Genomic DNA, 27,391 nt, shown 5'->3' with positions numbered 1-27,391 from the left:
TGTAGCCCTAATGGTCCCCAAACACTGGATGGAATGGACCGTTTGCCTTCTACTCACTGCATAAGGAGACCACAGCCCCCAAACAATTCTTTCAAATTTTTTAAAATGGAAACATTCTTAGGATTCAGTTGTACTTTAAACTCATTCAAAAACTTGCAGAGTGAAATACACTTTATAAACAGAAAGCATTTAGAATATATTTTCCATCCACAAAATAATTTGTAATATTAAAAGCCATTCAACTAAAATTAGCATCACTGAAAATATAGCATCACAGATAGTGATTTGGGGTGGAGGGTGTTGGGGGCCACACCTGGAATTGGTCAGGGGTTACTTCTGACTCTGCATTCAGGAATCATTCCTGGCAGGCTTGGGAGACCATATGGGGTGCCAGAGATTGAACCTAGGTCTGCTGTGCACAAGGCAATTACCCTACCTGCTATACTATCACTCTCACCCTAGACAGTGATAATTTTCAAAATCAAAGAATTAGAACAAAGATAAAGGTACACAAAGAGGACACAAAAAAAGGACACAGCGGAAAATACAGTTACAAGCCTTCTTTTAGAATTAAAAACAGGGAATATAAAGAATGAACTCTGAACTTAAGGGTTCACTGTTGGTTATTACAAGACAAAAATTTTGGTGGCGGTTCTCATAATTCAGTGTGGGCAAATAGTGAGAGATGAAGTAGAATATAATCAGAGAGAAGAAGGAGGGGGATCTGCCCTTTCTGGAAGAAATGTTTGAAATGATTTTATTATACAATCCAAGTAAAAATGTCATTATACATATAACATATGGTGTGCATACATTCTATTAATTCAAGTAAAGTATATGCTATTTTGAAACTAGTTATACAAATGCTTTTAAGTTGATGGTTAAATATATCTTTATAAAATTTGATTATAATCAGTCTCCTGTATTATAGTCTTATATACTTACACATATTGTATTTGTATGTCTAAGATCAACTATTTCCAACTTATGGAAATATGAAGATAACAATTTAAAGCAGTACCACTGAAGTAATTTTAAGTAATGATAAAAGTATAGGATAGCCAGCCACATTTTAAAGCACACGTAAAAGCTGGAAGTAATAAATAATGGAAGCAAAAACAATGAAAGGCAATACTTAGATTAAAATAAAAAAGAAATATAAAAGACATAAACCATGTCACATTAGAAGGAGCATTATCTAATCCTTATTTGAATCAAACATCTGGCATTAGGTTTCTTCTTTGTATAGTTCTTGGTGTATAGTATTAATGTGAAAATCGGTTAGTTTTAAAAACTTTATTTCTCCTTCCCCAAAACAGAGCTAATTTTCTTCCTTAACTATATGGCCTTCTATATGTTTGATAAGTAGTCACTGAACATCAATCCTATTTTTTTAATTTTTATTTTTTCAACAATTCTATACTATTGTCAATAATGGGAAAAGGGGGGAGGGATCCTCTTAATTTTCTATTACATTTGGATCCTCATTCCAGATGTTATCATCAAAAATCACTCTGATATATAGTAGACCAAGTCTGAGAAGTTGAAAAAAAATATAACCACTGAGAAATTTTACTTAAAAAATTTTCTTTATATCATCTATATCAAGTAACAAAAAATTACAAAAGAATTAAAGGCAAAAAAGTTATAATATTAAAGTATATATAAAACAATATTCTTCATTTCTATATTCTATGTAACATCTGTGAGAAAGCTAGTTCCGTTTTGTTTGTTTTGGGAGGTCACACCTGGCAGTTGTCAGGACTTACTCTTGACCATTCTTAGATACTGGAAATCACACCAGGGTTGGTCAGGAACAAGGCGAGCACCTTAGCCCAGATACTATCTTGGGTACTATAAGTCACTTTTGTTTTAAGGCCACAGCTGGCAATGCTCAGATTACTCCTGGCTCTGCTCTCAAGGGATATGGCTAAAGGGGCAGAAAGGATACTGGAGATCACACCGGGGTCCAATGCACTGTACTATCACTCGGGTCCCCAAGCTAGTTATTCTTTATCCAAAAAAATTTTAAGGTCTCTAAAAACTTTCCACAATCATTTCTTTCCCTTTGGTTTCAAAGGATGAAGACCATTATTCTGAAAGACTGTTTTCAAACTCAATGTTAAAAATATACACACTAACAAAAAAAAAATCTAAGCTTTTCCCCAACAACACAAAAAATGTCTTAATTAAGAATTTAATTATTCAGAAACTAAATAAAAACATTCTTCTTACAGGATATTTCCAAAATAAACAGACCAACCTCATTAACATAATTCCTAAGTATCTCACTGAGTGGGAAAAATCTTTAAAAGAATATATTTGACTTTAATAAAAAATTAATTTTAATAATACTTATTAAAAGAATTATTAATAGAAAAAAATATATGCTTGGCTCTCAAATAACTTTAAAATAGCTCTAAACACTTCAACGTTAGCATACTTAATAGAATTTGGTTTTCTTAAAATTTAAGATGTTTCAAAGATGCAACATGAATATCTTAAAGTCCCAGGATGGCCGACATAATCATGTTCTCTACTCAATTCCTTCTCACCACTTCACATAGGAAAACTTTAGCATTACCTTTCAGAATGCAGTCATAATAAAGAGAATTGCCCTTTCTAGTAGTTTGACTGATACTTTCTCTGAAAACACAGTAAGTTACATTTTTAATGGAATAATTTAAGACCTGTGAATTAGATGTCTAGGCAGAAAAAGGTGGAGGAAGATAAGATGCCCCTCTATTCTATGACATCATTCTCCCCGCCCTCCATTCTGATACATGTAACATTTGATATTCTATCCAGGGAGAAATTAACAAGAGAAGAACCAAACTTCATGAGCTACTTGCCTTCCTCTCAATCCAATAAAATAGATAACTATGACTTCAAGTTGAATAATGAATACAAGTCTTTATGATTGATATATAAAGAAAACTATAGATGCACCTTTTATATCTAGTCCTGAAATAGTTTAAATATTAAAAAAGCACAAAGAAAAATCTGATTTCTTAGGCTTTCAATTCTTTATTTTTGAGCCTGTAAATAAGGGTGTGAAGAAGAGTCTGCATATAAGAAACAACACATCTGGATTCTCACTCTCTGAGCTATGGTCTAAATCCTGATCAAGTCCTTGACTTTGTGTTCCAGGTCCTACTGCAGAAAACAAATTTGATACAATCTATCTGTCTGAAGGCAGGAAGCTAGGTAAGATATTTTTAAATTCCTTTTAAACTTTTAAATAAAATCAGATAATATCTAACAGCTTGATGTAAATTTTTAAATGTTTAGAGGGCTATCTGGCTTTATTAAGAATGCTGATCATGGGACTAGAGCAATAGTACAGCGGGTAGGCCATTTTGCTTTGCATGCGGCCGACCCAGATTCAATCCCCAGCATCCCATGTTCTCCCTCAAATACCACCAGGATAATTCCTGAGTGCAGAGCGAGGAGTAACCCCTGAGCATCACCAGGTGTGACCCAAAAAGTAAAAAAAAAAAAAAAAAAACCTGAACATTTAAAAACACCTTTCTGACACTGATCATCTCACAAATGTACGCTTCTGAACAAAAGATCTGGAGAGAGCTCTGGAAGGAATTTGGAATAGTTACCATCATTCCTGAAACACTTAACACTCATTCTGACAGTAAGTGACTATCATCACAGTTTCATGTAAAAATATTTCACTTTTAGCAATAAAATATATTTTTACCTAAAAAATGAACAAATCTATTCACACTGGAAACAAAACAAACAACAATAAAACTCAATTTATTTCTTCAAGATTAAAGCTCTAAAGGCTATCCCTGAACCCTCAACACTTCCATGCAAGAACTGTGCTGACGTAAAGCTTTCTGGAAGAGTTATCTGACAGAGACTCTGAATGAGAATTTTAACTTCTCGACGATAACTTACTGGTTACCAATCTTTAATCCATATGCCAGCCGGTCTACATCTACATTCTAGATCCAAAGTAAAAATCTCTAAACTGACGCAAAGTTATCTTTGATCATACAACATAGAAAGAATACATCTGTGCCTGTTGTACAAACTACAATGTACACATAATTTTAAAGTGAACAAACACCTGAAAACTATCAAATCTATACATAAACCAGTTTTATAGCACTGAACACAAGAACATCCTTCTAAGAAGCAATGGGAAAATTCCTGATTGCTGAAATAAACTTTTCCAGACCCATTCCTATAATTTCATCTTTATTTTTTCCTGGAAATAAAAACCTTAGTCTAAAAGAACATTTAAACAAGTTTTATTTTTTAAATAAAATGTTTATCTACAAACACTGTAGTAACTGACAATGTAGTATTAATTTTAAAAAAACTACCCAAGACCATGTACCTATCACCAACCATATTCTGGAGTCACTTGCCTGCACAATTCCTCTAATCAAGTCTTAAAAGGGCATTCCATCCTATCTTTTAAAAAAATAACCAGTTTATAACTTCTCCTCTGTGTATACAATGATACTTCTTTTAAAGGTCCTGTGATACCTGTACTCTATGTTTTAAATCATGTTTAAAAGCTGCTTGGGGGGGTGGGGGGTGGGAGGGAGAGAACCCGCCATCTCCTCAAAAACACAAACAAAAGTGGAGGGCTGAGATCGGCCTGAGGACTTCAAAATGTTTTTGCTTGCCTTTGTTCTGACTACTATACTATGCTGTCCTGTGACCTAAGTATCCCTGCGCTTCTGGATAAAATGTGGATACCAGAGCACTAGAGCCAAAAACACTTGCAAGCATCAATCCCTGACTTGGCGGCTCTTGCTAAGTGGCAAGCATCTAACGCCACCCTCACCTGATGCTTGGCCGTCTCCATACCCTCCAGAACTGTCGTCTTGAAGTCCTCCTGCTTGCCCTGTGGAAGGAAAGAGGAGAACTCAGGGACCTTACTCCATAAATTGAGATAATATCTGGACATAAAGGCCTAATAGTTGGCAATTCATGAATTCACCACCAACTAGTAAACCCATACAAAAAGAGCTCCTTCTTATGGAATCAAGGCCTGGGAAATGTCATCATAGTCTTCCAAATCCTCATTGAAATTTTTACACTCTGATTCTTACTGAAAACAGCAAAACCAAGTACATAGTATTCCTAATTTCTAAATTCTTGCTGTATTATTTAATAGACAAGGCTGAATAGGGAAAGAGGGGTTACAAATTTATTACTTGTTGCTAGACTGAGAGTAGTGGGATATGGGCTCTGGGACCTCGACTCCAATAATTAATTCAGCATCAACTCCATCTCTACCTTTACCTTTCTATAAAATATATATGTATATATGGCAATGTTAAATTTATACAAGAAAAATTTATAATCTTAATTAAAATGTCTCCATCTTCAAAGCAGGCATTGTAACAAAAGGATAGTTCTAAAAGGAATTTATTTACTATACACATTAGACAGTAATTGCTCTAAGTCAGTGCTTCCTTTGTAAAAACCTCAGAACACATCAATGCCCTGCATTTATATGCCACCACTGACAGATACACATATGGAGGGCTTGAGGGGCTGACAGAGATTCTAACCCAAATTACATTAATAGGCTTCAGACATTTTCCTCATTAATTAATGTGGAGAAGTAATTTCAAGAAACATATTACAGCCTGAAAGTTCAATCTAAGAAAGTCAGGAAAGATTGCCTTTTAGATTCTTCCAAAATCTATCAAATAGATGCTATGATCTTCTTATGTTTCTAACTACTCAATAAACCAGAGAAAGCTACAGTTTGTTTGGGGGAGGGTATGAAAATAACCCCTCCAATGATACAAAATTGGATGGGCTTATTAATTTTCTTGGGGGAAGCCACACCAACAGTGCTCAGGAGCTATTCCTGACTCTATGCTCAAGGGAAATCTATTGCAAGCAAGGCAAGCATCTTACTCCTGTCTCTCCAACCTGTTTCATTAATTAAAAAAAAAAAATTCAATTAGAAAGCAGACTGATTTGTTCTACCATATGAGTAAAAGGTACTAAGAAAAGTTGAACAACAGTCCCCCCATAATGTAAGAAAGCTTTTAGGCCTAGGAGACCAAAATAACACCTTTAGTGTTAGAACACAACTCAGTGTAAAGTGCATGTCTGTGTACATGAACCCATATCCTGCGTTCAAGTCCCAGCATAGATTAAAAATAAAATGACTTAATCTTTTAAGTATGTAAAAGTATGTATCAGCTATATGTTAGATAGTATATAATACATAACATTTAAAACAATGTTGTTAGGTGTTATAAGCTCTGCTTTGAAATAGAATACTTTTATTCTAAATTATTTCTTGCATGGAGAGTTCTTTTAAGTTCTACAAGGTCATGATTCTCAGACAAAAAAAGACACAAGTTATATCATTTGTTTACAGCACTTGAAAATGAGAATATAATTATGAAGAGATGACTCCAATTACTAAATTCAATCAATCTGCAAATTTATCTTGAAAATGCAGACCCTGTATTTTATTTTAAAAGTTTGAATAAGAAATGTTCAAAAAAAGGTTTAAATTAGTTCTGGATTTATTCAGTCAAAAACCTCTTACGGGTTAAAAAAAAACAAACATATTTGGTTCCAAATAGAACCAAAGTAGATCGGGTGATAAGTAACTTTTTAAAATATTTTAAAAGGGGAGAAAGAAAAAACAATAGAATAGTTTCCAAGAATAATATGTGGACACTAAAATAATCTCTTGTGAAGGGAGTATCAATAATGAAAAAACAAAAATACTTTCAAGCTATCTACTAACTGTAACTTATTTTATCCTTCTATTATATTCTTCTCAAACTACATGTCATATGTTTATTTTAAGCAACAGGTAGCTCCTGATCATTTTCTTCCTGAAATACTTGTTAGAAATATGAATTTCTCACACTGACTTATGTACTCAAAAGGTAAAAAGATTGTTTTAATTTTGTTTTTAAAAGACAGTCTTTATTATCTTTTGCTTTTTAAAAACTAATATAACTTTAAAAAATACTGTTCTTTAAGATATGTATGTAGGGTGATGGAACAGGTGGGGCACTTGCCCTGCACACAGCCAACCCAAGTCTGATCCCAGGCATCCCATACGGTCCCCAGAGTACTGCCAGAAGTACTTCTTGAGTGTAGAACCAGGAGAAACTCCTGAACATTGAGGATAATAGGAGAAGATATGAAGGACGAATATGGGAAATATTCAATAGCCTGAGAAATGTTTTTAAAAGGACCCTTCAGAAAGTCAAAAAAAAAAAAAAAAAAGAAAAAGGGAGCAAAACTCCAAAATATTACTTAGGTAGAAAAACAGAAGAAAACCAAGCAAAAGGTAATATTAAATATTTAAGAAATGTGGGGCTAGAACAATAGTAACATTGGGCAGGGACATTCATCTTGCACACAGCTAACCTGGATTTGATCCCCAGCACTCCATATGGTCCCCGAAGCCTGCCAAAAGGGTTCCCTGAGCACAGAATCGGACTGAGCCCTGAGCACCACAGAGTATGGCCAAAAACCCAATTATATACATATATATATATATAATATTGGGGGTACTGAGGGAAGTGCTTAAAAATCAGTAACAAACAAAATGTTTATCTCTTGACTAGTTAAAGTAACTTGCACAAAAGTAAAGATGATGTAGCACTGCTATTTTCTCTCAAGTACTAATAATATTTCATGAATTCTGAGGGAGCTTTCTTCTCCAGAGAAAACTGAAAACAACCATCATCTTTATTAGTATTAGAAACCAATTCTTCATTTTCTTAAAAACAGCACACAAAGCTTTGGAACTCACATTCCATTGAAATTATGACTGAGCAAAGCACATAGTATACCATATTCATCTGGTTTGGCAGGACTTCTGGACTAGGTAAAGGTGCTTCTCACACTAACAAAAAGACAACTGCTAGTTAAGCATAACTGTTATGTTCCATGAGCTCAAAGTCAAAACAAAAATATTTAAAATATATAAAGGCAGCTTCTTACTATCACCTTGATTTGGCATTACTTCAGTTTTCATACACATCTCTCTCAAGGGTTTTAAGTGGGGATCCTTTAAATGGGTTATTTACGTATATCCTCTCCAAATTGAAAATTTAGTTTATCTTCTATAGCAGCCTTTCAAGTGTTCTCTAATAAACTTCTACAGATCTGTTAAAGTCATTCTTAAACAACAATGTTTTACCGTTTTCATTCAAATTCTCAAAAGCACCACCACAACCTTAAAAGGAGAAATAATAGGATAACTTTCAAATATTTTTATGTCTGAAGCCAACAATACCCTGATAGCAAAATCAGATACAGATATATATATATATATAAATATATGGGTAGGGCATTTGCCTTGCATGTGGCCAACCCGGCCGACCCAGGTTCAATTCCTGCACCCCTCTTGGAGAGCCCGGGAAGCTACTGAGAGTATCTCGCTCACACGGCAAAGCCTTGCAAGTTACCCGTAACGTATTCGATATGCCAAACACAGTAACAACAAGTCTCACAATGGAGATGTTACTGGGCCCACTTGAGCAAATCGATGAATGAGAGGACAGTGCTACAGTGCTACTATCAAAACATCAAAAATATATATAAAAGTACAGAACAAAATTACATTCAATGAACACATGCAAAATTTCCCCAAAATATACAACCAAATTAAATTTAACAAGTACACTAAAAACATAAACCACAACTCAGGGGATTTATTCTAGAGATACAGGAATGGTTCAATATATGCAAATTGATTAAAATTTTGCATCAATAAAAGGAAAAACAAAAATTATAGTAATGACTCTGAGAAAGAATTTAAGACTCAGCTCCCATTTATAATGAAATCTCTCGGTGAAATGTAGATAGAAGGAACATGTGTCAATAAAATAAAGAACCGTAAGTAATGATGGTGAAAAATTTATCTTCCTTTAAAAATCACTCACTAACTCTATTTTATTTTGTATTAAAGGTTTTAGCCAGAACAATTAGACATGAGATTAGATTAGGAGGGAAAAATCATTACTTGCAGATATTAAAGAGCAAATTCTAACGATTCAACTGAAAAACTAACAACCTACAAAATCAATATACAAAAATCTGATATATTCCCCAATACAAATAAGCGAGAAGAAAAAGCTAGAAAAACAATCCCACTTAAAATCCATCAACAATAAATACCAAGGAATAAACTTAAAACCTATACAACAAAAACTACAAAATACTGTTAAGAGATATAGAATAAGAGAAGATACAAGGAAATCAGAAGATAGTCCAAGCTTGTGGCCAAAGAAAAATTGAGGTTAAAAACGGCCATCTCAGAAAAGTTAATGCAAAGATTTAATCACTGTCACTGTCCTCCCGTTGTTCATCGATTTTGCTCCAGCGGGCCCAGTAAGTCTCCATTTTGATACTTGTTACTGTGTTTGGCATACTGAATACATCATGGGTGGCTTGCCAGGCTTTGTCGTGCGGGCAAAATACCCTCTGTAGCTTGCCGAGCTCTCCGAGAGGGGCGGAAGAATCCAACCCCGCTCAACTGGGCTGGCTGCGCACAAGGCAAACGCCCTACCACTGTGCTATCGCTCCAGTCCCTAAAGATTTAATATGGTTTCAAAATATTTCAAGGAATTAAGATTTTAAAAAAAAAACCTTAATAATAATATGAAATCACAAAATATCCCTTACTAAAGTACTCCCGAGAAAAAATGAAGAAAAATGGAGACACTGGGGCCAGAGCAATAGTACAATGGATAGGGCATTTACCTTGCACGCGCCAAACCCGGGTCTGATCCCAGTATCCCATATAGTCCCCTGAGCACCACCACGAGTAATTAATTCCTGAGTACAAAAAGGAGTAACCCCTGAGCATCGCTGGGGGTGCCCATTCCCCACCCCCCAAAAAGAAAGAAAAATGGAAACATCATGTTATCTGATATTACAAAGCAACAAGTATTAAACAGTATGGTTCTCTATTTAAAAATGGAGGGAAAAAAACCAACACTAATCAATGGTATAGAAGCCAAGAGCCCAGAAATAAACCCACACATATAACACCACAATGGAAAAAAATGGAAAAAACCTAATGGAAAAAAATAAATTCAAAATTTAAAAACTTGGATGTGAAGCCCCAAACCATAAAATACATGAGACAGGTAATATGTTCCATATCAATGTTAGGAGATGTCTTTGGGGATTCAACCCCAAGAGCAAGGAGGAAAAAACAAAGCCTCCACCCCCAACAAAACAAAACCAATTGGGACTACATCAAACAAACAAATAAGCTTCTGCACAGAAGAAAATATCAGCAGGACAAAAACATAAGCCTACTGGATGGAAGAAGGTATCAGCATACAATATACAACAGAAGGTATATCCAAGTTATATAAAGAATTCACGCAACTCAACACCAACAAAAACAACCCAATTAAAACATGGGCAGAGATCTGAACAGACATTTTTCAAAGAGGACAGAGGGATGGCCAAAAGGTATATGAAAAATCTCATCATTACTTATTAAGGATATGCAAATGAAAAGCAAAATGAGATATCTCATACTCACGAGAAGTATATTAAACAATTTTAAAAAACCGTATATTAAACAATTTAAAAAAAGAACTAGTAACAAGTGTTGGTGATAGTGCAGAGATAAAGGAACCCTCATACACTAATGGTGGAAATGTATAATGGTATAGCCGTTCTTCGAAGGTTTTTGGAGGTTCCTCAAAAGTGTCAGTAATAGAACTACCATATATACAGCAATTTTATTTCTATCTACCCAAGAATATGAAGTTATTAACTTAGAGGTATATTCACTGTTATTACATATTTATACTTATTTAGCTATGAAATGGAAATATTAAGAGCCCATTAACAGATAAAGATGTGACATATATCCTTGTATATATATTTATTCATATACACAAATAAAAGATGAAAGACTAGCAAAATTAAAGGAAATAAAGAGGATTACGCGAAGCAAATTACGTGAGAAGAAAGACATACTAGATGATTTGATCTATATGTGTAAAGAAAGGAAGGAAAAGAGACAAAGAAAAATAAATTAATGGACATTGACAATAGAACAGAGATTAGCAGAGGGAAAGATCTTTGGAGAGTGGGAGAAAGTATACGTGATGAGTATAAAAGCAAAAAGAGCAAAGGAAAGAATATGTTTTAAATGTTAAGGAAAATCACTGTCACTGTCCTCCCGTTGTTCATCTCGCCTCCCGCGGCCTGGGGACACTCACACATGTTGAGCTGCCGCACGAAGCTCGCCATGTTGCTGTGCTTGAAGTACTGGGGCAGCACTTCCTTGGCGAGTCGGTTCTGGTTGCCCACCAGGAAACTGGTCCCGCTCTGCCGAGAACACAGCCGCCCTCCCGTCGCGTGAGCCGTGAGCCGCGCCCCCCCCCCACCCCCCCCCCAACCCCCCCCCCCCCCCCCCCCCCGGCCAGGCCCTGCGCTCCAGGAACCCGCTCCGCAAGCGGCTTGCTCCCCCATCCACCCATGGACACAGGGCGACGCCAGGGGCAAGAGGCCTGACCCTAAGCGAACCCCAACTCCATCCCAGCCCAGGGCTCCCGAAAGCTGCGAATGCCTGATCTGGGGTCCAGCCCCTGCCGGCTAGGGGCCTGCAAAGTGACCCGGTCAGCCACAGCCCTTCAGGCCTCTATTTTCCCACCTGTCTGATGCGGTACAATGGGACCGAGATTATTTGATTTGCTTGAGTGGGCCCAGTAACACTGTGAGACTTGTTACTGTGTTTGGCATATCAAATATACCACGGGTAGCTTGCCAGGCTTTTTTTTTCAAACTCAAGTAACAGTTTTTCAGAACTCTATCTGTACCTTCCCAGACTATGATTAGGGACATTTATTTATTTTTATCATTTTTTTTATCAGTGAAACACCATGAGGTACAGTTATAGACTTATAAATTTTTATGCTTGGGTTTCAGTTATACAATGATCAAATACCCATCCCTCCACCAGTGCCCATCCTCCCCCACCAAGGGTCCTAGCATCCCTCCCACCCCCCCATCCTCCCACCCTGCCGCTGTGGCAGGGCATTTCCCCTTGTTCTCTCTCTCTTCTTTTGGGTACTGTGTTTTGCAAGAGAGGCATTGAGTGGCAATCATGTTTGGTCTATAGACTACTTTTAGCATGTCTCTCCCACCCTGGGAGGGTCTTCACAACACCCTTTATTTGGTGCTCTCTTCTCTATCTGAGCTTCTTTTTCACCTAGCACATGTGGCTGGCCTTCAAGTCATGGAGCAAAATTCCTGGTACTAATCTTAAACCATTCCTGGGTGCTAGTCTCCCGTTTTGTTGCTTTATGTTCCCCAGATGAATGCAATCTTTTTGTGTTGATTAGGGACATTTAAATATAATTTGAATCTACAACAGTGCTATGAGAAAGACCCAGCTTCTTAAGCATTAGTCACATATGCGCTTCTATTTTCAAATCAGTAGAAAAAAAAAAGCAAAAGCACAATCCTATCTTCAAGTTTTTTTAAAACTTCTGTGACTGTGTGACAGTGAATACTGCAAAGATATCTACATTTGTTACATCTCAGCAGGGATCTCAATTACACAGCTCTCAGAGAAAAAAGTACTACCACGATCTGCCATCCAACCTATGATGTATACATAATACATTAAATGACAAAACTAAGTCTCTCTCTCTCTCTCTCTCTCTCTCTCACACACACACACACACACACACACGACACACACACACACAATTTACACATACACTGAGCTAACAGTTTCAGAATTTAAAGAATCAACTTACATGGTGAATATGAGCTAACACAAAAACTTTACAACTTCCGAAAGTGATAGTATATACATATGTATGATGACCAAGTCCATAACTTAAACTGGTTTTTTTTCCTAAATAAAACATCAATTTACCCTATATACCTAATATAACATTTTTGTTTTTACCAAAAGGTCTTACCAACGGTCCTACCAAGTGTGGTATAGGGTCTGAGAACATTCTCAGTGATGCTCAGTTCATAGGCACAAAGCTACCTATATTTGGGACTACCAGTGCTACATCAAACTAGTTCAACTGTATTTTAAAAATAAAAACATGTTTATACACAAAGGTTGAGTTATTACTTCCATATTATCCTCAAATCAAGCACCATTTGGCAGATGAGAAAATTCTCATAGTACTCTGTTCTCTTATCAGACCAAATAAATGACAGCAACAAAAAAGAATTGAATAAAACTATAAAAACTAAATTGTTCAAATAGAAGCATCAAAATTACTGAAATTAAGTGGGTTTTTTTAAAAGCTCTAAAAAAGATTTAAGTTGCTCAGTGTAAAGTAAAATAACAGTGAAATACAATCATTCAGGCAGCTCATTGAGTTTCTAGTTTAAATCTGCACTTCACCATCCCCAATACATCATGCTGCAGGAGTCACTAGACATTAAACTCCTCCAACACAACACTTCTCAACAGGGGGCCAAATGGTCCCATCAGAGGACCCAGGATATTTCAAGACAGCAACAGGTAAAAAAATAAACAAGAAAAAAAAACCACATAAATGGGTACCATGGCATAGATAAGCGAAATAATCAGTAGGATAGGGGTGAGAAGGAAGGTGGCACACTGGAAGGAAACAAAGTTGGAAAGGAGACATAACTGAAAAAGGTTGAGAAATATTTAAAAGAATCTTGTAATCAAATATTTTACTACACTAATTTCAGGTTACTATGGATTTTTATAAAATGAACAAAATAATACCGTAGAGAACAAAACAAAACCTAAGCAAATTTAAAAATTAGTAATAAGAATTATTCAGGCTTGGGAGTGGAGAGATAGTACAGAAGGTAGGAAGTCTAGCACCCCATATGATCCCCAGAGCTATCCAGGAGTGATCCCTTAGTGAAAGCCAGGAGTAAGCTCTGACCACCACCAGGTGAATCCGCCCCCATATTTGTTTTAAGCTGTTTTAAAGGAAAAATAGTTCAGGGCTGGGGAGACAGTACAGAGGGATAAGGCATTTGATTTGCATGAAGCCAGGCCAATTCAGTCCCCAGCACCACATACAGTCTCCTGATCACCAGAAAAAGTGACCCCCTGAGCAATCCAGAAATAGCCTCTAAAGAGTACAAAATCTGGTCCAAGCCTCTGTTCCCACCAAAACAAAATACAAAAAATAAACAACAACAAAAAAATACAACCAAGAGAGTAAGTTAAAAACAAAAAAAAATCAATGAAGCAATAGTATAGCGGGTAGGGAGTCTGCCTTGCATGCAGGCAACCTGGATTCAATCCCCACCCCCCTGCAACTCATATAGTCCCCTGAGCACTGCCAGGAGTGAATCCTGAGTAACCCAAACATTGCTGGGTGTGCCCTTCCCTGCACAAAGATTTAATACATACATGCACAGAAAAAATAACTGTTCTCATAACTCGTAACCAGGGTACATTTATTGATAACATCAATACAAATCTAAAACATCCTAAATAATGTTATTATTTAAAAACTTAAAGCTTTTATTGTCTCCCAAAGTACTTATTTACACTGTCATTGTAATACAGTAATACAATGAAGTAAAAACATAATAAAGACAGTGCCCCCAAATCCTAAATCCCCTTGAAGATATTTTACTTATTTTGAGAACAGTGCCTGATATTAGGTATGGGTATCCCCTTAACAAACTGAAAACCAAGACCTGGTGTAAAATTTTCAATAGATATGGGCCAGGGATGTGATTCTGCAGCATGCACAAGACCTGGGCTCAACTGCCAACACCACAAAAATAAAAGAAGTAAAATATCCAGAGAGCACAGCAGGCAATAACTCAGAATTGAAGAAGCTCACAACCACACAAAAAAGGGTATGGTAGACAGTATCCAAGCTATCTGATCATCTCCTGAATAATTAGTCCTTGCACTAAGATGTCAACAGCTTCTTGACCCATGAAAAGGATTACATCCATGTATCTCATGAATACTAAAGACAGAAGAAAACAAAGACAATAGTCAAATAAGGAAGCAGAAAAAGAGGAGTAACAAGAATGGATGGAGATAAAAACAAAAATTTAAATGTGAAGGATTAAAAAAAGTGGGCCAGACAGATCAATGGATTGAGCTTTGCATGTGGGAGACTAGGGTCAGATCTCCAGCACTGCAAGGTTCCTTGAGCACCAACAGGAGTTAACATCCAAGGACAGGGTTTGGGGCATCCAAGACATCTTGGGCACCACAGGGTGTCCCCCAAACTCTCTCCCCCCACCAAAAACAAAACAAAAGAAGCTCAGCACAGGAAAAGAGGAAGGGTTAGAGTGCATGCCTGGCAAGTACAAAGCCTCAAATTCAAACCCTAGCATGCACAGCTCCCAGTTCTGGTGGACCCAATACCACTGGCCCAATGCATGGCCAGGCTTGAGCATCTGAATCTCCTGGTTCCCACAGGCCTGCAGTATGTAACCTGGAACAGACCGGCCCTCCTTGAGCACTTGCTTGCGAGGCTTTGAGGGAAAATAAGCATACAAACAAATAAATGAGAATGTGGTTGAGGTACAGAGAAGCTTTGATTTGTCTTACATTGTCTTAGGGACAAGGTCCCTTTCCACTCCCAATAAGGCACTGATCATGAAGTTATTGTAAGGAAGTTTTAGGAAATAAACTTTAGAAATCCAGAATCTATCTTTTTCTAAATGTTCTTAAACTGTATTTCTTTATTACAACAGTAAGTTAGAAATACTATTTTTTAAATTTTAGCAAAATACTAAAATGTTCTAATCTATATTTAACACCTCCCTTTAATAGTCTTAAGTGACATATTAGTATTAATTTTTCTTTCTATTTTTCCCTTTGGTTTTGGGGTCAAACTGAGAGATCAGCAGTGGTACTCATTCTCTGCAATACATGGAACTGAATCCTTGTCTCCTACAAACAAAGCATATACTCCAGTCTTTCGAGCTATCTCCCCAGCCATCCATTCTATATCCCATTCCCACACTCTCACTTAAATATAATGATTTTTGGTGATTCATGTAACATAGGAAAAGAGGGGAAGGTTAACGGATAAAAGTACTCAAATATTTAATATGAGCACTAACAAAACTCATGTAAGACATAGTAGATGGTACCTGAAATACACATTTTGTTTTTAAAAAGACGCATGTTGAAAGACTTAGTAGTGCACGCCTTCCATATGTGAGGCCTTGAGTTCATCCCCCAGGGTCCAAAAAAATTAAAAAAGTATTTTCACTAGTTGGATGAGTATTACAAGTCACCCTCAGGTCCACTGAGCACTGTTTGGGAGGCAAAAAAAATATGCTGACATAGGGAGGCAGATGCAGAGAACATCACTCTTCACAAGGGGTGAAGGTGCTTGCTTTACATGCAGAGACTGATCTGGAACCTTGAAATACATACAGTCCCCTGAATAACGAGCCAGAATTGGCCCCTGAGGATTACTGAGTGTCTTCCCTCCAGAAAAATTGTTTGGGTTCTAGAAAGTGTATAAGTAGTAAATGCCATTCCTTGAATTCATTAGTTCAATTACAGCACTACACATACAGAGACATTATTTTAAAATAAAACTTAATGAAACTTCAAAATCACAAAGTTGAAAAGAAAATATAATGGTTAAGGTACTTACCCTGCAAGTAGCTGACCCTTCATATGGTTCCCAAAGTTCCAGTAGAAGTAATCCGGCTGTCCCTACCCACTCAGCACAAAGCCAGGACCTCTGAGCATTACCAGGTATGGCACAAACCTACCCTCCCACACACTAAGACTAATGAAATGTCATTACAGTCAAAAGATATGGGGAAAAAATGTTTTTACTTATGTTTGGTTTTTCTCTAACAGAAAGGTATCCTTATTGATCAGCATATCCTCAGTACTACTAGGGCTGAGGAAATATTAGAACTCTTAAAGATACTTGTAACTTTGAAGGCAATACTTTCCGATTCTAATTTTTCTCTCCAGGCCATAACAAAAATTGTTTAAGCTTAGAATCTCTTAACAGCTTTTTCTTACACCTTACCTTGGGTGAAAGGCTCAATTACATAATAAGTCCTTAGGGCTTTTCTTTATGACATCAAAAATTTTTCAGAATGCTGAAGAGATAGTACAGGAGGTAGGATGCTTGCCTCACACATAGCTGATCAGATTTGATTCTCGAAACTCATACAGTATCCAGAGCCCCACCCAGAATGATCTCTCAGCAGAGCCAGGAGAAACCCCTGAGAATTGCTGAATGTGGCCCCATCCCCATCAAAAAAAAAAATTTTTTTTCATTTGCTCACCATGAAAATGCCCTTCTCAAAACTGACCCATACCACGACTGTTTTATCAGAATCTAGCAACATGTGGTAAAAGCATTATGTAGCCAAAACAATTTCTGAACCATCTATTCCAAATTCTGAATCAGCACCTTTCACTGAAAGGTTTGGTTCTTTAGATTTTGTTTTCTGCATATTTTGTTTATCCTCTCCCATTTTCCAACTACCTTCTATTGCCACTATACTTCTATCATCATTCTTCACTATCCTCCTACAGATATACAAACTAAAAAATATCAGTATCAACTATGTATGCATGCATATAAGTATATAAATGTGTGTGTATATATACATATGATTCGCGCACGTACATGTCACATGTATACCAAAACACATGCAGCCTCGATCAAAACATAAAGTAAAGATAAAGACAAATAACACTGCAGAACAAAAATAACATTTATTCTTGAAAGATAATGCAAAAAAAACTATGCTTGGTTTTGACAACTCACCAGAAGGTTCTTCAGGCTCACTTTCATTTTCTTCTTCAGGTGGTGCTTGAGGCGGTGGTGGGGGAAGCTTCTTTTCCTTCTCTGCTTTAGCATTTCTCTCTTCTTCTGAATAATACTCATCTTCCGAGAGGTTGGCCAAGCTTTCATCCATCTCTCTGTACTCTACCTATGTGGAGATCACACCAGGGAAAGCTAAATACATCTAGATTCAGGAACTCAATTTGGAACCATCAGTGAGTTAAACTGTTTTTTAACTTCAAGTTTTAAGGAAAATAAATAGAAACAAAACAACTCATAATAGGCAGGTTTTGATAATACTCTTATGAAACAATCTCATGTCAATTCAGATACAGGCCAATGTATAACTCTTACATTACAATACTGATGTTCAGATCTACGGAGATTTTACAGTTCTTTAAAAATATTTGATGTGGGTAGCACTGGGCTGGAGCTATAGCACAGTGAGTAGGGCATTTACCTTGCATGCAGTCAGCCTGGCTGAGCCGGGTTCGATTCCTCTGCCCCTCTCGGAAAACCTGGCAAGCTACCGAGAGTATCTTGCCCACACAGTAAAGCCTGGGAAGCTATTCAATATGCCAAACACAGTAACAACAAGTCTCAAAATGGAGACATTACTGGTGCCTGCTCGAGCAAATCGATGAACAACGGGAGGACAGTGACAGTGGGTAGCACTGTAGCACTGTCTTCCCATTGTTCATTGATTTGCTCGAGCAGGCACCAGTAACGTCTCAAAACAAATTGTGAGACTTGTTGTTACTGTTTTTGGCATATCGAGTACGTCACGGGTAGCTGTATTTTTGCCTAACAGTTTTGTTGAAACTTCAAGTATGTGAACATGTTATATTTATACCAGTAAGTCTGTTCAGTGCCAACCCTGTACTTCTAAACTACTATTCCACAGGAAAATAGCAAAAGGATTCCTAAAATCACAGGCCAGAGTGATAGCACAATGGGTAGGGTACTTGCCTTGCCATGCGGTCAATGTGAGTTCGATCCCTGGCACCCCATGTGGCCTCCCCCCAAGTCTACTTGGAGTAACCACTGAACCCACCAGGAGTGACCTCTGAGCACTTCAAAGTATGGCCCAAAACCAAAATATTTACTAAAACCTAAGGAACAACAAACATTACAAATGGAAACATTTAAAATTATGAAAAGGTACATATGCTTAAAAAAATGACTGGTGAGTGACTGGGTGGAGAGCTCAAAAAACTAGAGCATGCATTTTGTATGTGGAAGTCTGGTTTCAATCCTGGCACAGTATGGTCATTTTCTTCAAACACTGCAGGATTGACAACCCACCATCATTCCATCCCCAGCACAGACCTAAGAAAATTCCAGTTCCACTGGGTAGGCCCACCCTAATCCCCCCCCCAAAAAAAAGCAAGTAATTTTTATCATTAAAAAAATAAGGAGTTTGGGTCAGATAGACAGTAGAGTGGGTAAGGTGCTTGCCTTGTGCCAAACAGAGTTTGTTTTCCAGCACCACATATGGTCTCACAAATTCAGGAGTGATCCCTGAGCACTGATGAGTTAGGCTGAAAAATCAAACAACAAAAAAAAAGTTTAAAAGAAAAAAAAAACCTAAAGGGCCTGAGCGATAGCACAGCAGGTAGGGCATTTGCCTTGCACACAGCAGACCCAGGTTCCATTCCCAGCATCCCATATGGTCCTCCAGCAACGCTGGGAGTAATTCTTGAGTGAAGAGCCAGAAGTAATCCCTGAGCATTGCTGGGTGTGACCCAAAAAGCAAAATAATAATAATAATAATAAATAATAAAAAGAAACTAAAAAGGTAAGCAATGGGTAACTAAGGTATATAAAATATTTACTAAAAATAGCAACTAGATTAAAAATAAAAGTAAAAACTATGGTAAATTTGATAGTTCTAGATCTGGAGCTACATTCTAAGACACTCATTTAATACAAATAATTAAATTCATCTATCAAATACTGAACAGAGTGCAAAGCACAATGGATAAATATAAATAGAAGCATCTTGAATTCAATAAATTCAAAGTCTTGAATGTCATAAATTCAGACTTTACTACCAAATCTATATATAATAGACAACTGAATGCTGGGAACAATGGGGTTCATCCAGGAGCAACATAAACTTGAAGAATCAGTAGCATATGGAGGGCAGGAGTCACCTCCAGAGTTGGCAGGACATTTGTTTTCCTCATGCCAACCCAGTTCGATTCCCAGTTCCCTCCTTACTATGAGTAAATTCTGAAGCAGAGTCAGGAGTAAACCCTGAGAGCTGCAGGATAGGGCCCAAACCTCCCCACCACCCCGTCCCCAAAAAACATGGATTATGGATTATAGAGCCTTATCTAGATTTTAGAGAGGCAGGTCTACACCAACTAGTACAATAGTTTTTAGCCACAAATGCCTTAACCACAAATGCCTGAACACCTACATACAGAGTGTGACAAGCACAGTTGAGGAAATTGGATTTTTAAAATTTTTAATTTAAATTTCAATAGACTGTGTAGGCTCAGTAGCAGTAACTTGTTAGTGCTATCTTTTTGGAAGTACAAAAATTCTGTCAGACAAAACTGAAGTGCAGAGATCCAGAGATCATACGGAAATTCAGAGCAGGAAAAAAATTTATTTCTAAGTTGTGAATAGTTACAGAATAATTTGCGGAGGAGCTAGGTCATGAATTTTAGGCACTGAGTAACAGAAACAGGTGGGGGTAGCTTTTAGAGACGTGTAAGAAAATAGCCAGGTATTTACTGATGACTGTTAGAAAATGACTAGGGGGATAGAGGTGTAATTCTAGTGGTCTGGTTCCTGGTTTTGGCCCCTAGAGCACTGCTGGGTATGGCCCTAGTGGCCCTCTGCACCTCTACTGCCCCTTGTACCCCAATATAGATTAGGGTCCTGGTTTGTGTGGTTCAGTTTTCCTGTGTGAGGCTGAGTTTGATCCTCAGTACACCACATTCCATCCATCCAGCATCACAGAAGTGGCTCCCACAACTGCTCTTTTTTTTAAATATATGTGTTAGTGGTTAAGTCTGATTAGCTAGAGCCAGGAGTTTATACAACCATTTGAAAGTTTCAACATTCATCTATTAAATTATATGATAATATATATTTGGGAAATATATAATATTTTAATTAAAGTAAAAAATTTAAAAAATTAAAAACATATTCTGGCAGTTATGAGGAAGCTAAGAAAGCACTGGTCTGTAAAGTGAATGAATTGTAGGGAATTTGTGGAAGAGAAGGACGAGATTAGAGAAATAAATCTGAGATTCATCTGTATGAAGTGAATAATAGTTACCCTAATGACTTATCTTCCTACTGAGACATCTCTATGTCTTTGGTTACAGTAGTTGTAGACTCTCTGAAGCTTTTAAGGATTTGACTTATGGATAAGGGATACCTAATCCCTTCTGTCCAGGGTATCTAGTTCTTTTTCTTAGGAGAATAGCTCTGCTCCAAAGTTTGTATGATTCTTTCAGATGGCTTTAAATTTTTTCAGGTGGAGAACCCTCACTTCCACACCACTCCCTCTTGGTTTCCCGCTCCATTATCAGGTATTGAACCTAGGTATTGTATCTTTACCACTAAGCCATATCTTTGGCCAGAGAAATCCATTTCTTTACAAAATAAAATTTTAAACAAAATCCCCAAAACTCCTTCAATATTTTATGTGCTTTTTATACTAAGCTTAAACATAATAATATTTACTTTAGTTGTCAGTCTTTGAGAATATGAGGCTGTTTTGATAAGAGCCGATTTGAGAAGGGAGGTTAAGTCAGGGTCCAGGGAGATAGCTCTAAGGGCTGCCAAGCATGAGGCCAAAATTTGACACCTGATACCATGTTATTTCTCAAAACACTGTGCTTATTCCATGCATTTTTCACCTTTTTTTTTTTTTTTGAGTGAGGGCCTTCTGGGAAGAAAGGAGGAAGGTAAGAACCAAAACTGGATGCTCTCCTACATAATACAACATAATTATACAATCTATGCACATCCTTACATAAACTATTTTTTTTTCTTTTTGGGTCACACCCGGCGATGCACAGGGGTTACTCCTGGCTCTGCACTCAGGAATTACTCCTGGCGGTGCTCAGGGGACCTATGGGATGCTGGGATTCGAACCCGGGTTGGACATGTGCAAGGCAAACACCCTACCTGTTGTGCTATCGCTCCAGCCCCCTTACATAAACTTTAAATCATCTCTAGATTACTTATATATACCTAACACAGAGTAAATGCTATGCAAATAGTTGCTATGCTGTATTGTTTGGAGAATAATGCAAGAAAGTCTGTATAAGTTCACTATAGACACATCATGACACCTGTCTGACCATACTGCTCATTTTTTTGACCCACAGTTGATTTTAATCTACAAATATGAAAACTAAGCTGTACTGTTTGCCAGACAATATAGTAAGCATTTTGTTTATAGCACTGTCTATAGCACTGTCCTCCCATTGTTTGTCAATTTGCTTGAGTGGGCACCAGTAACGTCTCCACTGTGAGACTTCTTGTTACTGTCTTTGACATATCGAATACACCATGGGGAGTTTGCCAGGCTCTGCCGGGCGGGTGGGATACTCTCGGTAGCTTGCCAGGCTCTCCGAGAGGGACAGAACTATCGAAACTGGGTTGGCCACATGCAAGGCAACGCCCTACCAACTGTGCTATATTACATCTAAACCTGAAAACCTTATAAATTTTATTTTCCTAAGGAAAAAGAAACCATCAGAAGATTTTTTTTTCCCCCAGAATACTTTTCTGAATTTCAAATTATTTTCAGACCTAGTTCAAGAAACCATTTCTGAAGCTCTCGGGGTGATCTAAAGTGCCACCAATTTCTTTTTGTTTTGTTTTGGGACCACATCTTGTGATGTTCAGGGTTTTCTCCTGACTCCACTCTCAGGAATTACTCCTGGCAGTGCTTGGGGGACCACATGGAATGCCAGGGATCAAACCCAGGTCAATCACATGCAAAGCAAATGCCCTATCTGCTGTCCTATCACTCTGGAACCAGTGCCACCAATTTCAAACTTTAAATATTTGGCCACTACTTTGGCACAGACGAATTAATAAAATTTAAGCTTCAGTGATATTCAACAGCATCAACCCTTTCTAAGACCCTGAATCTAATTTTGGTCACATAATTTAGAGGCATTTATTTGTCTAGGAGCCACACCCAGTGGTGCTCAAGGCTTACTCCTGGGTTCTACACTCAGGGATCACTCGACCATAGGTTTGCCAGAGATGGAATCCCAGTTGGCCATATGCAAGGTGAACAGCCTACTCACTGAACTGTCACTGAGCTCCCCATTTCACACTATACAAAAACTAAACCCAAAATGATCAGACTCAAGTGAAGGAGCTAAAATTACAGAACACTTAGAATACAGAGAAATTAATCTTCAAGACACTAATAAAGCAATTCTTAGATTAGAGCATCAGAAGTAAAAGGGAAAAAAGAAAATAAATAGGACATCAAAATCGGAGCTAACTACTCAATAACAACAAAGCCAAATACCCAACTTAAAAATGATCAAGAAGGGGGTATGGTGTCGCCAGCAGGTCAATCTGTACCTGTGACGCGAGTGCATCAGCAGCCTGATGGTGCCTTCAGATTTCCAGATACCCCAAAATTGCTGCTGTGCCTTTGGCCAGACCCCAAAAACTTGGGGCAAAGTTTACCAAGAAAGTCAACGGCCAAAAGTTAGGTATGTGGGAAACACACCCACAAACCACCTCCGGTTCAGCTATATAATTGGAGGCATGGCCTCTCTGGTTCCTGATTGAGCTGCTTAATGGCCATGATCCCAGAAACTCAGAAACAAATCTCGAAACCCAGCAGCTATTGGCAGAAATGCGTCCGGTCCCTACAGTAGGTTACCGGTGCTGGACCAACCCAGGTGGAAATAGGTTTCGTGCCTTGGCCTGCTCCCCCTGGCAGCCTGCTGGCCTCCATCCTCGAGGCCACTGGGCAGTCAGGTTTGGGCCCACAGTGATGAGACACACAGGGCCTCACGGGATGGGGGTGGAGCCAGTCCTGTCCTCCCCACCCCAACGCGACCCCGAGTCTCCGCCCACGAACGGCCTCTCTGGCTCCTGATCAAGCTGCTTAACAGCCATGATCCCAGAAATTCAGAAACAAATCTCGAATCCCAGTGGCTTTTGGCAGAAACGCGTCCGGACCCCATAGTAGGTTACTGTCCCCGGACCACCCAAAGGGGGAAAGGGTGCTGTCCCTCCGCCTGCTCCCCCTTGGTGGCTTGGTGGCCGCCATCCTCCAGTGGCCATTGGATAGTCAGGTTTGGGCCTGCAGTGAGAAACTTGCTGGGCCTCATGGGATGGGAGTGGAGCCGGTCCTGCCCTCCCCGTCCCAACGAGACCCCAAGTCATCGCCCACGAACGGCCTCTCTGGTTCCTGATCAAGCTGCTTAACGGCCATAATCCCAGAGACTCAGAAACAAATCTCAAAACCCAGCGGCTTTTGGCAGAAATGCGTCCAGACCATGCAGCAGGTTACTGTCACAGGGCCACCCCAGAGGGGAAAGCATATTGTCCCTCTGCCTTCTTTCCCCTGGCGCCTCGGTGGCCGTCATCCTCCAGAGGCCATTGGACAATCAGGTTTGGGCCCGCAGTGACAAGACAATTTGGGCCTCACGGGATGGGGGTGGAGCCGGTCCTGTCCTCCCCACCCCAACGAGACCCCAAGTCATTGCCCACGAACGGCCTCTCTGGCTCTTGATCAAGCTGCTTAACGGCCATGATCCTAGAGACTCAGGAGCAAATCTTGGGACCCAGCAGGTTTTGGCAGAAATCCCTCCAGATGTAAGTGTTAAAATTTTGGAATTTCAAAATCACGCGGCCACTACTGCAGCCACGCAACATCATATGTTATTCATAACCAGCAATAGAACACAAATTGTCTACGGTTGCCTTTTCAGCAGATCTGAGTGTTGGGGTAAAATCTCAAGTAATAATGGTGGGTCTGGTGTCAAAATAGTGAATGTGATGAAAGTAGAGAGAGAGTAATGTGGAAATCATCTGCCCCACAGGTAGGGGGAGGGTTAGAGATGGGGGTATACGGGGTTGTTGGGGGTGGAGAATGGGCGCTGGTGAAGGTATGGGTGTTTCATTGTATGACCAAGACTTAGACCCGAAAGTTTTGTAACTGCTCTCAAGGTGATTCAATAAATAAAATTATAAAAAAATGAAAAAAAAGGTGGAGTTCATGCACAATTCAATCAGCTAATCAGTGGCTGAATAAATAGTAGTACTCCTACATAAAAAAATAAATAAATAAAAAAGATCGAGAACATGCTATTTCACCAAAGAAGATATGCAAACGACCAATAAGCACAAAAAGGGAGGATGCACGACATCATGAGCAGCTAGGTCATCACAGGTCAAAACCACAATGATACTACTACACCTCCACTAGACTGGCTCTCAGTAAGAAAACAGACAATACCAAGTGCTGTCAAGGACACTGAGAAACTGGAAACCTCATACATTATTGGAGGGAGTGTAAAGTTTTTCACCTCATCGGAAAACTGGTAATTGTAAACACTAAATGGAGATCCCATATGACCCAGGTGATAGTTCCCATATAAAGGAGCAACTCCATTCCTAGATATGTATCCAAGAAACCCTGGGGCCAGAGAGATGGCACAGCTCACTATCAGCCTGGGTTCTATCCCAGCACTCAATATAGTGCCCCAAACCCCACCAGGAGTGATCTCTGAGCACAAAGTGAGGGGTAAGCACTGAGCATCATGGGTGTGCCCCTTCACTCCCCCCCCCCCCCCCATAAAAGAGACATTCTGCATACTTAGGCTTAACAAACAAAAAACGGGGAAAAAATGTACTTGTACCAGCATTACTCAGAATAGCCTAGAAGTAGAAACAATGGAAATTCAATGAATTTTTTTTTAAGTATTGCACATCGGGGCTGGAGCAATAGCATAGCAGGTAGGGCATTTGCCTTGCACACGGCCGACCCAGGTTCCATTCCCAGCATTCCATATGGTCCCCTGAGCACTGCCAGGAGTGATTCCTGAGTGTATGAACCAGGAGTAACTCCTGTGCATTGCCGGGTGTGACCCAAAAATGTAAATATTGTACATCTATATAATGGGCTGAGCCTGGCAAGCTCCCCGTGACGTATTCGATATGCCAGACACAGTAACAACAAAGTCTCCAATGGAGACGTTACTGGGCCCGCTCGAGCAAATCGACGATCAACGGGAGGGCCTTTACCTTTACCTTAATAGGCCATGGAGTTTTCAAGTGCTTAAGAGAATCACAGTATGAATGAGCCTTGAAAATATACTAAAAAACAGACACAAAAGGTTCCATTATATGACTGCATTTATGTAAACTATCGTAGTATACACAAATCCAGAGACAAAGCTGATTAGTAGTTGCAAGGAACTAAAGATAGGGGGAAGGACAATGACTGCCAATAGTATAGATGTCTTTTGGAGGTGATTAAAGTGTCCTAAAACTGACTTTAGTACTGGTAATACAACTTGCTAAAGCCACTGAGTCATACACTGAAATTGACAAAAGGTATTGTGGTTTATATAAATTCTCAAAATTTTTAAATTATATATATGGTTTGGGGTGACACTTCCTATTAAAAGTGAAAAACCTATTGGGTTCCAGTCCTTATTTTCATTTCTAAAAGTTGAATCACTAACCTCTATGCTCTTCTAACCCATGCTTTGGTCAAAGCTCCCTTAAAAATCGCCAAATTTTTTTTTAGAGGGCCGTCTTGAACTCTTAGATAGCTCTAAAGTGGTCAGCGGAATCTGAGGGCTCCTGATCTGGGTAGTAGTGTTCATCTCAAAAGTTCCTAATACACACTGACTTGTGTCTATTAACTTAAAAATTAGAAAATTTTGTTTGATGCATATCACATAATGGCAAGATTTAAAATCTTTCCTTAATTTAGAATATGTAAACACATTAGCAATTTTTCAAGTGAACTGTGAAATCTCCAGAAAAGATCCAAGTGTGCCATCTGTGGCTTGGTACTGCCCCAGTAACCTAAACACTCCAGTGTCCCATGAGGGCCTTTGTTAAGAGTCTGATGAGTACCACACCCTAAGCGAAGGGCCTTATATTCCAGTTCTGCCACTTGGCTGTCATGGTTTTTAGGGGCATGTTGCTTAAGTGCCTCAGTATGTCATCCTTAAAAAAAAATGGGGCTAATATCTACCCATATGCCCTGGCAACGGAAAATCTCCGGAACCCACCCAGAGCCAGGCTTGAGACCACTCTCAACATGCTCAGATGAGCCACACACATGAAGGAACAGGCAGAGGAACCCAGGTGTGCAGGACCTGGGACTGAGATCTCCAAGACTGCTCAGATCGGGACTGGGCCTCCTCCACCCAGATCCCCCATCTTCCAGTAGCTAGATAGTTACACCCACCAACTCCCCCCTCCCCCAATCCCATGAACGGCCAAGATCCAGAGACTATAAAACAAGCTCCCGAAAGCTTTTCTAGTTCAAGCTTATTGTCTCCTTCGCAATCTTGGAGAACCCAGCAGGCTACTGTGAGTATCCTGCCAGCACGGCAGAGTCTTGCAAGCTCGTATTCAATATGCCAAAACCCAATAACAATGATGGGTCT

At 38.8% G+C, this 27,391-nt stretch overlaps 1 protein-coding gene across 2 annotated transcripts in view; it reads right to left on the bottom strand.

The window, feature by feature from the left end:
- Positions 1-27,391, bottom strand: part of KDM1A (lysine demethylase 1A) — a 67,040-nt gene that overhangs the window by 37,580 nt on the left and 2,069 nt on the right. The window contains exons 2-3 of one of the 2 annotated variants that reach the window (XM_056123822.1): positions 17,739-17,904; positions 4,817-4,876 (exon numbers count right to left, since the gene is read on the bottom strand). In XM_056123822.1, the coding sequence (XP_055979797.1) occupies positions 4,817-4,876; positions 17,739-17,904 (226 nt within the window). The remainder of the gene's footprint in view (positions 1-4,816; positions 4,877-17,738; positions 17,905-27,391) is intronic. The other variant, XM_056123823.1, reaches the window with a different exon arrangement.

The sequence above is a fragment of the Sorex fumeus genome, unplaced genomic scaffold, assembly GCF_029834395.1.
Source record: "Sorex fumeus unplaced genomic scaffold, SorFum_2.1 ptg000047l, whole genome shotgun sequence".
In the NCBI taxonomy this organism is placed as follows: Eukaryota; Metazoa; Chordata; class Mammalia; order Eulipotyphla; family Soricidae; genus Sorex; species Sorex fumeus.
This window is presented reverse-complemented; position numbering and strand designations above follow the sequence as displayed.